At 43.8% G+C, this 16036-nt stretch overlaps 1 protein-coding gene across 1 annotated transcript in view; it reads right to left on the bottom strand.

The window, feature by feature from the left end:
• The window catches only part of LOC309514872 (vomeronasal type-2 receptor 116-like), a 112858-nt gene extending 96870 nt beyond the window's left edge, over nucleotides 1–15988 (bottom strand). Inside the window, exons 1-2 of the mRNA XM_082192308.1 lie at nucleotides 13893–15988; nucleotides 12862–13054 (exon numbers count right to left, since the gene is read on the bottom strand). Coding sequence (XP_082048434.1) covers nucleotides 12862–12879 — 18 coding nt within the window. The 5' untranslated portion in view covers nucleotides 12880–13054; nucleotides 13893–15988. The remainder of the gene's footprint in view (nucleotides 1–12861; nucleotides 13055–13892) is intronic.
• Between the last annotated feature and the right edge of the window lie 48 nt (nucleotides 15989–16036).

Below are 16036 nucleotides of genomic sequence, written 5' to 3'. Positions count from 1 at the left end.
GAAGGCCCAAAAAACCTCACGAGACTATTTTGAGATAAATTTGAAAACTACTGTGGAAAAAAGAGTAATCTGGGATGCAAGTAAAGCAGTCATGAGGGGGTTTCTGATTCAACAGAATTCATTAAAGAAGAAAGCCCAAAATGAGAAGAAGGAAAATTTTTTGGAAAAAATAAAAGAGGGCGAGAAGAAATTGAGAGTGAAACCCAATTCACAAGAGATTCTGAGAGAAATAAAGTTATATCAAGTGCAATATATGAAGATGATAAATCAGGAAATTGAATGGAAAATTAAACAAATGAGACAAAGGAGTTTTGAATCGGTGAATAAATGTGGGAAATTGTTGGCATGGCAGATGAAGAAAAGACAAAAACTTAATACCATCACTAATTTGGAAGTGGAAGGGAAAAACATTCAGAATCCAGTGGAAATTAAAAAATGCTTCCAGAGGTACTTTAAACAATTATATACACAAGGGCCCCAGAAAGAGTTTGATATAGACCAGTTTCTGAAAATAAATGGACTGCAAAAAATCTCTCAAGAAAATAAGATAATGTTGAACCACAAAATTACGGAACAGGACGTAGAAGGTGCCATTCAGAATATGCAGTGCGAAAATCTCCAGGGCTGGATGGCTTAACCTCTAAATACTACAGAACTTTGAAAGACTGGATAATTCAAACACTAAAGGAGGTTTGTAATGAAATTTTGGAGGGGGGGAAAGCGCCAGAGTTGTGGAAAGAAGCATTTATTACACTTATACCGAAAACTGAGTCTGAAAAGATAGAACTTAAGAACTACAGACCCATATCCCTGCTGAATGTGGATTACAAAATATTTGCTGATATTTTGGCTAAAAGGCTAAAAAAAGTATTAGGGGAAGTGATACACAAGGACCAAACTGGCTTTCTCCCAGGTAGACATTTGTCTGATAATACAAGGAATATAATTAACATTTTGGAGAAGTTACAAGAAGACATTAATACTAAAGCAGTTTTGATTTTTGTGGACGCCAAGAAAGCCTTTGAGAACATTTTTTGGAGTTTTATGAAGAAAAATCTTCAGGGGATGGGGGTTGGTCAAGAATTTGAAAATGGTATAGGTGCATTTTATTCAGAAGAAAAAGCTAAGCTAATAGTGAATAATGTGGTGACAGAGGAATTTAAGATAGAGAAAGGGACACAACAAGGTTGCCCAATTTCCCCATTACTTTTTATTTCGGTCCTGGAGGTTTTGCTAAATATGATTAGGAGGGACCATTTGATTAAAGGTATAATGGTCGGAGCTAAACAATATAAATTGAAAGCCTTTGCAGATGACCTAGTATTGACTTTACAGGAGCCAGAACCCGGTACTAAAAGAGTATTAGAATTGATTCAAGAATTTGGTCATGTGGCTGGATTTAAGTTGAATAAGTTAAAAACTAAAGTCCTTGAGAAAAATTTAACAACTATTGAGAAAGAGAGATTTCAGAATGAGACAGGTTTAACAGTGGTTAAGAAGGTGAAATATCTGGGGATTAACATGACTGCCAAAAATGGGAACTTATTTAAAGATAATTATGAGAAATGTTGGTTGGAGGTTAAAAAGGATTTAGAGATATGGTCAAAATTGAAGCTTTCCTTGTTGGGCCGAATTGCTGTTGTAAAGATGAATGTATTGCCAAGAATGTTGTTTTTGTTTCAATCATTACAAATTTTAGACAAGATGGATTGTTTCAAGAAGTGGCAGAGAGACATTTCTAGATTCGTCTGGCAGGGCAAAAAGCCCAGAATAAAATTTAAAATACTAACTGATGTAAAAGAAAGAGGGGGATTTGCACTGCCAGACCTCAAACTCTATTATGAAGCAGCAGCTTTCTGCTGGTTGAAGGACTGGCTACTTCTTGAGAACACAGACATTTTGGATTTAGAAGGTTTTAATAATGTTTTTGGGTGGCATGCATATTTGTGGTACGGCAGGGTTAAAGCTCATAAAGCGTTTAAAAATCATATTGTCAGGAAAGCATTGTTTAATGTTTGGACAAGATACAAAGACTTACTTGAAAATAAAACCCCAAGGTGGTTATCACCAATGGAGGCGAAGGCTCTGAAAAAGCCCAATATGGAGGCCAAGTGGCCGAAATATTGGGAAATTTTGGAGCAGGAAGGAGACAAATTGAAATTGCAGAGCTTTGAGAAACTAAAAGATAAAGTGCGAGACTGGCTTCACTACTACCAAATAAGAGAGACCTTTAATTTAGATAGAAAAAGTGGCTTCCAGGTGGAAAAGTCAAAGTTGGAAACAGAACTGTTAGAACCCAAAACTAAGATCTTGTCTAAGATGTCTCAGAGCTAGCAGGGCAGCAGTTGAAGAAGGAGCAAAGAAGGTTTTCTTGTGTGTTTCTTTGTGGCTGATTAGCTGTTTTCCCTGTGTAAAGGTCAGAGGCGGCAGGGTTTCTGTTGAGGCAGGGGATTAGCTGTGGGAGGAGCTTATCAGAGCTAGCAGGGGAGCGGCGCGTGCAGTTTGATCCATCTTTTATATTTAGGGGAGCTAGTCTCAAACGTTTGTTGGGGGAGACCTAGGTTTTTTTCTTGTGGGGGGAGTTATTTGTCCTGTCTTCACGCTTTTTATGATGGAGGACCGCTGTAGCCACCCCCAACGACACATTCTCAAGATGGAGGGGGAGGGAACAGCTGCAGTCGCCTGCGGTTCCTGCGCAATGTTTGCCATCTTGCCAAAGGTTGCAGGCAGCTTTACCTGCAGCAATTGCATGTTGATTGCCCTCTTAAAAGACAAAGTCCAGCAACTGGAGCAACATGTAGCTACGCTCCAAAGAATTAGAGAGCTGGAGCTCTTCTTGGAAGCAACAGAGCACACCGTCCCCACCAAGGAGGAGACAGGGGAATCCCCTGAGAAGGAGGCTAGTTCACCAACACAGGAGCCAGATATATGGAGAAACGTGACTCAAAGAAGTAGGAGGCCCAGGTTTCGTTCTGATTGTTTAGAAATACACAATCGCTTTGAGGTCCTCTCCCCTAGCATGGATGATGAAGAGCAGACTCCATTTGAGGATCTCTCCCTCATTTCAGTTGATCAGGTATATGAAGACGAGCAGCAAAGTCAGTCCTCAGGGAATGTGCAGGCGACCTTGGAACGGACAGCTCACGGAAGAACCCCGACCAAACCTAAGAGGAGACGTGTAGTGGTGATAGGGGATTCCCTACTGAGGGGAACAGAAGCAGTGATTTGTGGGCCTGACAAGATGTCTCGGGAGGTGTTCTGTCTCCCCGGGGCTAAGATCCAAGATGTAACTGAACGACTGCAAGGAATCATAAAACCCACTGACAAATACCCCTTCCTCTTGGTTCATGTGGGAAGCAATGACACTGCAAGCAATAGCCTCCAGAAGATCAAAAGAGACTACGAGGCTCTCGGCAGGAAATTGAAGCAACTAAATGCACAAATTGTCATCTCATCTCTCCTCCCAGTTGAACGACGTGGCCCAGGGAGAGAGGGAAAAATAGTGGAAGTGAACAGCTGGCTTCGCAAATGGTGTAAACAGGAACGGTTTGGATTCTTAGATCACGGACTGCAGTTTCTTGAAGATGGACTTCTGGCAAGCGATGGGCTGCACCTCACAACGGTTGGGAGAAATGTTTTTGCCAAAAATCTCAGAAATCTCATCAGGAGGGCTTTAAACTGACTAATGTGGGGGAGGGAGACAGTGCTCCTGAAGGTAGGAGCCTATCAATTGATGAAGATGATCATCCAAATGTCATAGACCAAATGGAGCAAACAGCACGCAGACCTAGTGGTGGGAGGAAAAAATCCTTAAATAAGAGACACGGGGGAATGATTAATGGACTTCAGTGTCTGTACACTAATGCGCAAAGCATGGGAAATAAACAAGATGAGCTTGAGCTCTTGGTACAGCAAACTAAATATGACATAATAGGCATCACTGAAACCTGGTGGGATAAGTCCCACGATTGGAATGTAATAATGGGGGGATACAATCTATTTCAGAGAAACAGACCAGACAAGAAAGGAGGAGGAGTGGCGTTATATGTCAGGGATGTGTATACCTGTGAGGAGATCCAAGATTTAGAACCTCAAAGCCAAAGTGAGAGCATTTGGGTCAAAAGGGAGAGAAGAATAACAGGGATCTCATTGTGGGAGTTTACTATAGATCCCCAAGCCAAACGGAGGACATAGATGATGCCTTCCTGGAACAGATGGCCAAGCATGCAAAAGGAAGGGAGATAGTAGTAATGGGGGACTTCAATTACCCGGATATTTGTTGGATGTCAAACTCAGCCAAGAGCATAAGGTCAAACAGATTCCTCACTGGCCTTGCAGACAACTTCATTATCCAGAAAGTGGGAGAAGCAACAAGAGGAACAGCCATTTTAGATCTGGTCCTAACCAATGTTGGTGATCTGGTTAGTGGGGTAGAAGTGGAAGGATCATTAGGCGCGAGTGATCATGCTCTTCTGAAGTTTACTATACAGCGGAAAGGAGCAGCCAAGCATACTAAGACTCAATTTCTTGACTTTAAGAAAGCTGACTTCATAAAACTTAGGGAAGTGCTGGGTGAGATCCCATGGACAGTAATACTAAAAGGAAAGGGAGTTCATGATGGCTGGGAGTTTGTTAAGAGGGAGATACTAAAAGCACAACGTCAGGCAATACCAATGAGACGTAAACATGGAAGGTGCCTAAAGAAGCCAGGGTGGCTATCTAAAGAACTTTTAACTGAGTTAAGATTAAAAAAAGATGTGTACAAAAAATGGAAAAGGGGGGAAACCACCAAAGAGGAATTCAAACAAATAGCCAGCATGTGTAGACACAAAGTCAGAAAAGCTAAAGGACAGAATGAACTCAGGCTTGCTAGAGAGGTTAAAAGCAACAAAAAAGGCTTCTATGGGTATGTTCGTAGCAAAAGGAAGAACAAAGAAACAATGGGGTCACTCAGAGGAGAAGATGGTGAAATGCAAACAGGGGACACAGAAAGGGCTGAACTCCTCAATGCCTTCTTTGCCTCAGTCTTCTCCGATAAGGAAAACAATGCCCGACCTGAAGAATTTGGAGCAAATGATTCAGCAAAGGAAACACAGCCCAGAATAACTAAGGAGATAGTACAAGAATACTTGGCTAGTTTAGATGTATTCAAGTCTCCAGGGCCAGATGAACTGCATCCAAGAGTATTAAAAGAACTGGCAGATGTGATCTCAGAACCACTGGCAGTCATCTTTGAGAATTCCTGGAGAACAGGCGAAGTCCCGGCAGACTGGAGGAGGGCAAATGTTGTCCCTATTTTCAAAAAGGGGGAAAGAGAGGACCCAAATAATTATCGCCCAGTCAGTCTGACATCAATAGCAGGGAAGATTCTGGAGCAGATCATTAAGCAAACAGTCTGTGAGCACCTAGAAAGGAATGCTGTGATCACCAATAGTCAGCATGGATTTCTGAAAAATAAGTCATGTCAGACTAACCTGATCTCGTTTTTTGACAGAATTACAAGCCTGGTAGATGAAGGGAACGCAGTGGATGTAGCCTACCTTGATTTCAGCAAGGCATTTGACAAGGTGCCCCATGATATTCTTGTAAAGAAGCTGGTAAAATGCGGTCTTGACTATGCTACCACTCAGTGGATTTGTAACTGGCTGACTGACCGAACCCAAAGGGTGCTCATCAATGGTTCCTCTTCATCCTGGAGAAGAGTGACTAGTGGGGTGCCACAGGGTTCTGTCTTGGGCCCGGTCTTATTCAACATCTTTATCAACGACTTGGATGATGGACTCAAGGGCATCCTGATCAAATTTGCAGATGACACCAAACTGGGAGGGGTGGCTAACACCCCAGAGGACAGGATCACACTTCAAAACGACCTTGACAGATTAGAGAACTGGGCCAAAACAAACAAGATGAACTTTAACAGGGAGAAATGTAAAGTATTGCACTTGGGCAAAAAAAATGAGAGGCACAAATACAAGATGGGGGACACCTGGCTTGAGAGCAGTACATGTGAAAAGGATCTAGGAGTCTTGGTTGACCACAAACTTGACATGAGCCAACAGTGTGACGCGGCAGCTAAAAAAGCCAATGCAATTCTGGGATGCATCAATAGGAGTATAGCATCTAGATTAAGGGAAGTAATAGTGCCACTGTATTCTGCTCTGGCCAGACCTCACCTGGAGTACTGTGTCCAGTTCTGGGCACCACAGTTCAAGAAGGACATTGACAAACTGGAACGTGTCCAGAGGAGGGCAACCAAAATGGTCAAAGGCCTGGAAACGATGCCTTATGAGGAACGGCTAAGGGAGCTGGGCATGTTTAGCCTGGAGAAGAGGAGGTTAAGGGGTGATATGATAGCCATGTTCAAATATATAAAAGGATGTCACATAGAGGAGGGAGAAAAGTTGTTTTCTGCTGCTCCAGAGAAGCGGACACGGAGCAATGGATCCAAACTACAAGAAAGAAGATTCCACCTGAACATTAGGAATAACTTCCTGACAGTAAGAGCTGTTCGACAGTGGAATTTGCTGCCAAGGAGTGTGGTGGAGTCTCCTACTTTGGAGGTCTTTAAGCAGAGGCTTGACAACCATATGTCAGGAGTGCTCTGATGGTGTTTCCTGCTTGGCAGGGGGTTGGACTCGATGGCCCTTGGGGTCTCTTCCAATTCTATGATTCTATGATTCTATGTATAACTTGCTTTTGAAATGGAATACTCAGGATGAAACGGTTAAATCTGCAATGATTAAATGGGCACAAGATGTGGGTCATAATATTATGTTTGCTGGCTGGGAACAGTTGTGGACCACCGGTATAAAATATACGGCATGTAATGCCTTAAGAGAGAACATTATTGTCAGGGAACTGCCATCGGAGGGACAGGTGGTGGAAGGGCTCACGGAGGTTGGGAGAGACTCAGCAGCTGAAGCAGGAACCAGCAGGGGGAGAGGTGGGTCTCTGAGGGAAAGCGAGCAGGAGGGATGGCTCAGGGACACTTCCAGCGAGAACAGTGGGGAGGTTTCTGAACCTCCCATAGGGAGACCCACGCCTCGCCGGAAACTGTCACGCCGTGAGTCCAGAAGACGTGTTTCCGTTAAGGAGCTTTTATGTTAGAAGCGATTCCGAAAGCAGCCACTGTCGGAATCTGCCAGTGACTAGAGGAGCCATGTCTGAGGGGCTCCGTCACAGACAGGTTTGTGGACTTGAACAAACTCTGAGGGACTACGATTTTACGCACAAGCAGCTCATCATCCCATCACAATTATGAAAATGATTTATAGGTGGTACATGACCCCAGTCAAGCTTGTAAAAATATATCATTTGCCCGATAATAAATGTTGCAAATGTAAAGAGACTGAAGGTACATTCTTTCACCTTTGGTGGACGTGCCCAAGGATTAAGGCTTTCTGGGAGATGATCTATAATGAATTGGAAAAGGTATTTAATTATACCTTCTTGAAGAAACCAGAGGCCTTTCTCCTGGGCATAGTCGGCCAATTGGTGCCAAAGAAGGATAGAACTTTTAATGTTTTAATGTCTACTTTTAATGTTTATGTATGCCACAACAGCAGCAAGAATACTCATTGCAAAGTATTGGAAGACACAAGACTTACCCACTCTGGAAGAATGGCAGATGAAGGTGATTGACTATATGGAAATGGCTGAGATGACTGGCAGAATCCGGGACCAGGGAGAGGAGTTGGTGGAAGAAGATTGGAAAAAGTTTAAAGAATATCTACAGAAATACTGTAAAATTTATGAATGTTAAATGGACGTTGGATGGAAAATAAGCGGTATTGGTAAAAAGATTAATAAGAATATGTAAATATAGATTGATAATGAGGGAAAATGTATTTTTAATATAGGTTAAGATCTTGAGTAAAGTTAAGGGTAGAGGGTAAGGATTTGCTGAACTAAATATCTGAACTGGAATACAAAAAGGGAGGTGTGAGGAGGTCAAGAAACTAGTGATGAAGTATAGGATATGAAAACACTAATCTTTTTTTCTGTTCTATTTGTTGGTGTTCTTTGTTCTTTTTCTTTTATTCTGTTAAATGTTTCTTTTTCTGTATTTTTATTAATTGTTCAATAAATATTACTTAAAAAAAATGAATGTGGGAAGAACTTCAGTCAAAGCGCCCATCTCACTTCCCATCAAAGAATTCATACAGGGGAGAAACCCTTTCAGTGCTTGGAATGTGGGAAGAGCTTCAGTTGGAAAGATAGTCTCACTTCCCATCAAAGAATTCATGCAGGGGAGAAATCCTTTCAGTGCTTGGAATGTGGAAAGCGCTTTAGTCACAGGCAGAGTCTCACTTTCCATCAAAGAATTCATACGGGGAGAAACCCTATCAGTGCATTGAATGTGGGAAGAGCTTTCGTCAGAGTAGTGATCTCACTTCCCATCAAAGAATTCATACAGGGGAGAAACCCCATTAGTGCTTGGAATGTGGAAAGAGCTTCAGTTGGAAAGATGGTATCACTTCCCATCAAAGAATTCGTACAGAAGGAAAAAGAAAAAGAAAAATAATATAGCAAAAATTATTAAACAACCCTCACAAAACACAATTGTATAGAAAAGAGAAGGGGGGAGAATAACTAAAAAATACCCTTTATCATATTTGTATCATATGATTCATCAACACATAGGAAGGCAGGCTCCCCAGCTCTCCCCTGGGTGTCCCCCTCTTCTCCCCATCTCCCATCCTGAGAGATCCTTCCCTGTGTTCCTTGCAGGTCCCTCTCAGGACCCTCTCAGGGGACACAGAAAGGGCTGAACTCCTCAATGCCTTCTTTGCCTCAGTCTTCTCCGATAAAGAAAACAATGCCCGACCTGAAGAATTTGGAGCAAATGATTCAGCAAAGGAAACACAGCCCAGAATAACTAAGGAGATAGTACAAGAATATTTGGCTAGTTTAGATGTATTCAAGTCTCCAGGGCCAGATGAACTGCATCCAAGAGTATTAAAAGAACTGGCAGATGTGATCTCAGAACCACTGGCAGTCATCTTTGAGAATTCCTGGAGAACAGGCGAAGTCCCGGCAGACTGGAGGAGGGCAAATGTTGTCCCTATTTTCAAAAGGGGGGAAAGAGAGGACCCAAATAATTACCGCCCAGTCAGTCTGACATCAATAGCAGGGAAGATTCTGGAGCAGATCATTAAGCAAACAGTCTGTGAGCACCTAGAAAGGACTGCTGTGATCACCAATAGTCAGCATGGATTTCTGAAAAATAAGTCATGTCAGACTAACCTGATCTCGTTTTTTGACAGAATTACAAGCCTGGTAGATGAAGGGAACGCAGTGGATGTAGCCTACCTTGATTTCAGCAAGGCATTTGACAAGGTGCCCCATGATATTCTTGTAAAGAAGCTGGTAAAATGCGGTCTTGACTATGCTACCACTCAGTGGATTTGTAACTGGCTGACTGACCGAACCCAAAGGGTGCTCATCAATGGTTCCTCTTCATCCTGGAGAAGAGTGACTAGTGGGGTGCCACAGGGTTCTGTCTTGGGCCCGGTCTTATTCAACATCTTTATCAACGACTTGGATGATGGACTCAAGGACATCCTGATCAAATTTGCAGATGACACCAAACTGGGAGGGGTGGCTAACACCCCAGAGGACAGGATCACACTTCAAAACGACCTTGACAGATTAGAGAACTGGGCCAAAACAAACAAGATGAACTTTAACAGGGAGAAATGTAAAGTATTGCACTTGGGCAAAAAAAATGAGAGGCACAAATACATGATGGGTGACACCTGGCTTGAGAGCAGTACATGTGAAAAGGATCTAGGAGTCTTGGTTGACCACAAACTTGACATGAGCCAACAGTGTGACGTGGCAGCTAAAAAAGCCAATGCAATTCTGGGCTGCATCAATAGGAGTATAGCATCTAGATCAAGGGAAGTAATAGTGCCACTGTATTCTGCTCTGGTCAGACCTCACCTGGAGTACTGTGTCCAGTTCTGGGCACCACAGTTCAAGAAGGACACTGACAAACGTGTCCAGAGGAGGGCAACCAAAATGGTCAAAGGCCTGGAAACGATGCCTTATGAGGAACAGCTAAGGGAGCTGGGCATGTTTAGCCTGGAGAAGAGGAGGTTAAGGGGTGATATGATAGCCATGTTCAAATATATAAAAGGATGTCACATAGAGGAGGGAGAAAGGTTGTTTTCTGCTGCTCCAGAGAAGCGGACACGGAGCAATGGATCCAAACTACAAGAAAGAAGATTCCACCTAAACATTAGGAAGAACTTCCTGACAGTAAGTTCCTGTTTACACCATTTGCGAAGCCAGCTGTTCACTTCCACTATTTTCCCCTCTCTCCCTGGGCCACGTCGTTCAACTGGGAGGACAGATGAGATGACAATTTGTGCCTTTAGTTGCTTCAATTTCCTGCCGAGAGCCTCGTAGTCTCTTTTGATCTTCTGGAGGCTATTGCTTGCAGTGTCATTGGTTCCCACATGAACCAAGAGGAAGGGGTATTTGTCAGTGGGTTTTATGATTCCTTGCAGTCGTTCAGTTACATCTTGGATCTTAGCCCCGGGGAGACAGCACACTTCCCGAGACATCTTGTCAGGCCCACAGATCACTGCTTCTGTTCCCCTCAGTAGGGAATCCCCTATCACCACTACACGCCTCCTCTTAGGTTTGGTCGGGGTTCTTCCGTGAGCTGTCCGTTCCAAGGTCGCCTGCACATTCCCTGAGGACTGACTTTGCTGCTCGTCTTCATATACCTGATCAACTGAAATGAGGGAGAGATCCTCAAATGGAGTCTGCTCTCCGTCTTCCATGCTAGGGGAGAGGACCTCAAAGCGATTGTGTATTTCTAAACAATCAGAGTGAACCCTGGGCCTCCTACTTCTTTGAGTCACGTTTCTCCATATATCTGGCTCCTGTGTTGGTGAACTAGCCTCCTTCTCAGGGGAGTCCCCTGTCTCCTCCTTGGTGGGGACGGTGTGCTCTGTTGCTTCCAAGAAGAGCTCCAGCTCTCTAATTCTTTGGAGCGTAGCTACATGTTGCTCCAGTTGCTGGACTTTGTCTTTTAAGAGGGCAGTCAACATGCAATTGCTGCAGGTAAAGCTGACTGCAACCTTTGGCAAGATGGCAAACATTGCGCAGGAACCACAGGCGACTGCAACTGTTCCCTCCCCCTCCATCTTGATAACGTGTCGTTGGGGGTGGCTACAGCGGTCCTCCATCATAAAAAGCGTGAAGACAGGACAAATAACTCCCCCCACAAGAAAAAAACCTAGGTCTCCCCCAACAAACGTTTGAGACTAGCTCCCCTAAATATAAAAGATGGATCAAACTGCACGTGCCGCTCCCCTGCTAGCTCTGATAAGCTCCTCCCACAGCTAATCCCCTGCCTCAACAGAAACCCTGCCGCCTCTGACCTTTACACAGGGAAAACAGCTAATCAGCCACAAAGAAACACACAAGAAAACCTTCTTTGCTCCTTCTTCAACTGCTGCCCTGCAAACTGATAAGCTCCTAAGATGCATCTGGTTCCCCTGTAAATCACACAGGGGCAAAGTTAATTGGTAAAAGAAGAACTTTCGACTAAAGGTTTTTCAGCTTTGTTACTGAAAAAACTTCAGGAAACTTAGCAGACGTGAGAGAAAGAGAAACCATTCCACTGAGCTCTCAGATTTATCTTTCTACCTCAGCGTGACCTTTGTATTTCAATAAAAGCCTATCTTTCCACTTGGAGACTTCCTCCTTTTCTTTTGGGTTTCCTTCTGGGGAACCTCCAGGCTAGCAACCTTTTTTTGAATTTCTCCTGCATATACATGACTGGGTTTAAAAATAAATAAATAAATCTGAAAGTGATTTAAAGTTACTGGTAGAAACAACTCTTTAAAACATTCAAAAATGAATCGGCAGTACATTTAAAAACAGGTTTTTTTCTTACCATGAAGTTCAGTTTACAGATGGTTGGGGGGGGGTATTCCAAAGCAGAGCCCATCTTTTCAAAGGATCCTTATTCATCTTGGGAATGTCTGCATGTGACCCCATTTCTACAGCTCCAAGAAACACCATGGAGAAAGTGGCCGGAGCCTGAAAGGTGAAAGCCTTGGCCTCGAACACAGGACTCGGGGACGCTTCCCTCATGGAGACCTGGGACCCCTTCTCCTGAAGGGACCTCCAAGGAGGAAGCCAGGGCGCATCGGTCCCTGGGGAGCGATTCCTAGACTCATCCGGAAAGTGCCTTATAATGTTCCTTTCCCCACTTGCCAGGAGCCTGAGCTCCATTTGGGGTTCCCCCTTCTGCACCCCAGTGTTCCTCCAAGGCAGGCTCTGGATGCTCCCCAGGGCCCTGCAGGGGATCCAGGCTGGGGGGGGCTGTCTCTTCCTCTGGCCATTGCAGCCCCCAGGAAGCCTTGGAAGAAAGGCAGGAGACCTTCAGGAGACAACAGCCAGGCTCAGTCCTCCAAAATGGCTTCCTCTTCTGAGGCCGCTTGCCTGGCCTCTCCCAATGGAGAGGCCTCCTCCGCGGGGCCAACATGGCGGGGAGAGAGGCTGCCCTGCGGAGGCCAAGCCATCGTGGCAGGAAGGCGGCTGAAATCTTTACAATTTACAATAGGCAGAGAATTCTAAGTATGGAAAAACCAGAGAGAGGAACTGAGGGAAGTCTGGGGGGGGGAGGGGAGGATGGGTTCTTCTCTGGAGGGGGGAGGGGGGGAATTAAGGTTGATATATTTTATTGATAAAATGTTATGTTGCAATTCCTAGTAAAATTTTATTTTAAAAAATGTTTAGAAATATATTTAAATATGAATACTTGGGGGATTTTTTTAAGTCAAATGAGGCAACAGGGCAGAAAGGACTTAGGAATGAACACATGCAAAAGTGACTTACGGGAAATAGAGTGTTCATTCAAGTTTTGCAGGTTTTGAAACAATGCAAAAGAGACTGCAGAAGCGGGTGAAACTGGATGTGGGCGGGGATTTTGCATATTGCAAGGAATGGTTTCTCTTTGGAAATGCCTTCAGCTTTCTTCGCGGAAATGTTACACACCCTTCAGAATTTCTCTGATGACAATAGGGATGTCCTATTCAAGAAGAAGAAGAAGTTTACTATTTATAACGCTCCCAACTGACTGGATTGCCACTTTGGGCAGCTTCCAACCTATAGAAAAACATAATAAAACATTCCTTCCAGTAGCACCTTAGAAACCAACTAAGTTTGTTCTTGGTATGAGCTTTCGTGTGCATGCACACTTCTTCAGATACACTGAAACAGAAGTCACCAGACCCTTATATATAGGGAGAGGGTGAGGAGGGTTCACCCATTCCCACCACCCTTCTGAATAATCCCCCATTGCTCCCAGGCTTAGTTAGCTTTTGACACATCACAGGAAGCACCAGCTGGGCTTAATTAGCTTTTGACACATGTTGATTCCAGTGGGTTAGAAGCATCTAGTACACAGCTCAAATACACACATGGGTCTAGCATTCAGTTTTAAAACACAAGCCTTAATTAAATTCTAACACTAGCTGGATCCAGAATTTAGGGTGTCTTGCACCCACCAACTCATAACAATAGTTTCATATTTACATAATCAAACCATGTAAGTAATGTGACTGGCTATGCATTGCCAAAAAGAGGGTACCAGTTTGCACAGGCAACCCTCCAGGCCTCTCTACCTGAAGCTGAAGGGGAATGAGGGGAGAAATCTATACCATTAGTCTCCAGATATTAACAGGGCAGCCCTTGTCCTTCCTCTCCCACTGAAACAGACTCCCCACAAAGAGGTAAATCCCTTTAGTGTCCACCACTTTGGGGTCACAGCCACCCATATAACCCCAACTCCCCAATAGCCACAGTATTAGCCTCTTAATTGGAACTTTCACTCAAAAAACCCTGTTAGTTCTTGGTGTGACAAATACCTTCTTCCGAGCAGGAGAATCTAACCCAGAGCTCTCCAAACCGCGTGTCGCTGCTCATTAGTGTGTCGCTTGCAGTGTGAAGTTGTGTCACACGAACGCTCCCCATGCTTCTCCCAGGGCTGGAAAGGGGTTAGTTTAACCTCAGGTTTGCTAGTAAAACTGAATTACTGTGTTGCGAAATGATGCATGTCTAAGAAGTGTGTCACCAACTTGGAAAGTTTGGAAAGCTCTGGTCTAACCCTGGAACTTCCTTATTTCAAAGGGGAGTTTTGGTAACCAAGATATATATCCCGGTTATCTTCAATCACTGCATAATTATGCCTAGTGCGCCATTACCTCCCCAAAAGTCCCAGAAAATGTGAATTCCTGTTTCCTTCCTTCCTTCTTTTCTCATTCCAGTCTTGCTACACTTCTTTTTCTTTTTCTCCACTGCTACATATTTTGTTTCTCAACAAATGCTTTCCTTGCCATTTGGCAGGATTGACTGCTGACCTCCCAGCACCAGAGTTATCTTTGGATAAAGGGTGGTATATAAATAGAATATAATAACAATAACAATAACAAACTATTCATTTATTAGTCTTTAAGGTGCCACATTGTCTCCCTGCTTATTTAACTTATATGCAGAATTCATCATGCGAAAGGCTGGGCTGGATGAATCCCTAGCGGGAATTAAGATCGCCGGAAGAAATATCAACAACCTCAGATATGCAGATGACACAACCTTGATGACAGAAAGTGAGGAGGAATTAAAGAACCTTTTAATGAGGGTGAAAGAGGAGAGCACAAAATATGGTCTGAAGCTCAGCATCAAAAAAACAAAGATCATGGCCACTGGTCCCATCACCTCCTGGCAAATAGAAGGGGAAGAAATGGAGGCAGTGAGAGATTTTACTTTCTTGGGCTCCATGATCACTGCAGATGGTGACAGCAGTCACGAAATTAAAAGACGCCTGCTCCTTGGGAGAAAGGCGATGGCAAACCTAGACAACATCTTAAAAAGCAGAGACATCACCTTGCCAACAAAGGTCCGTATAGTAAAAGCCATGGTTTTCCCAGTAGTGATGTATGGAAGTGAGAGCTGGACCATAAAGAAGGCTGATCGCCGAAGAATTGATGCTTTTGAATTATGGTGCTGGAAGAGACTCTTGAGAGTCCCATGGACCGCAAGAAGATCAAACGCATCCATTCTTAAGGAAATCAGCCCTGAGTGCTCACTGGAAGGACAGATCGTGAAGCTGAGATTCCAATACTTTGGCCACCTCATGAGAAGAGAAGACTCCCTGGAAAAGACCCTGATGTTGGGAAAGATGGAGGGCACAAGGAGAAGGGGACGACAGAGGACGAGATGGTGGGACAGTATTCTTGAAGCTACCAGCATGAGTTTGACCAAACTGCGGGAGGCAGTGGAGGACAGAAGTGTCTGGCGTGCTCTGGTCCAGGGGGTCACGAAGAGGCAGACACGACTAAACGACTAAACAACAACAACAATTACATAGATTCTATATCTTTAAGTGTACACATGCTGCCTGTTTTGATCTCTTCAATTGAAAATGATAAGTGAATGTTGAGATATTTCCTAAGTTGCACACTGTTATCATATATCAAACCAAAATTGCACCATGTGTCTGTTTTTTTGCAGGGGGTGGGGTTCCTGTCAATACTTATTCCCCTCCCCTAGCGTTATAATAATAAATTTTATTCGTATCCCACCCTCCCCAGCCAAAGCCAAGCTCAGAGCTGCTAACATCATATAAATAAGACCATATGCACAATACAATTAATCAATCAAAATTAAGATACATCCCACAATTAATTCAAACAATTAAAACTAAAACTAAAACTGGACATGTGGCAATCTTCAGGTTAAAATTGGAAGCGGTTAATATTTGCCAAGACCAACTGTTTCCACTGATATTATAAGGACCTATGAGTGGGCTGGGAACCTCCTTCACGCTTGTTCTTATACAAAGAGAAAATGAGTCAGGCTGAACCTTGACCAAAGGCCTGGCGGAACAGCTGTGTCTTGCAGGTCCTGCGGAAAGATGTCAAATCTCACAGGGCCCTGGTCTCTTGCGAGAGAGCCTTCCACCAAAAAGGCCAGTCTGATCTCCCTGGGGCCCAGAATCTTCAGGGTGTTATTA

The sequence above is a fragment of the Podarcis vaucheri genome (assembly GCF_965113315.1).
Source record: "Podarcis vaucheri genome assembly, chromosome: 12".
In the NCBI taxonomy this organism is placed as follows: domain Eukaryota; kingdom Metazoa; phylum Chordata; class Lepidosauria; order Squamata; family Lacertidae; genus Podarcis; species Podarcis vaucheri.
The sequence above is the reverse complement of the archived record's forward strand: the minus strand, read 5'-3'. Positions and strand labels throughout refer to the sequence as shown.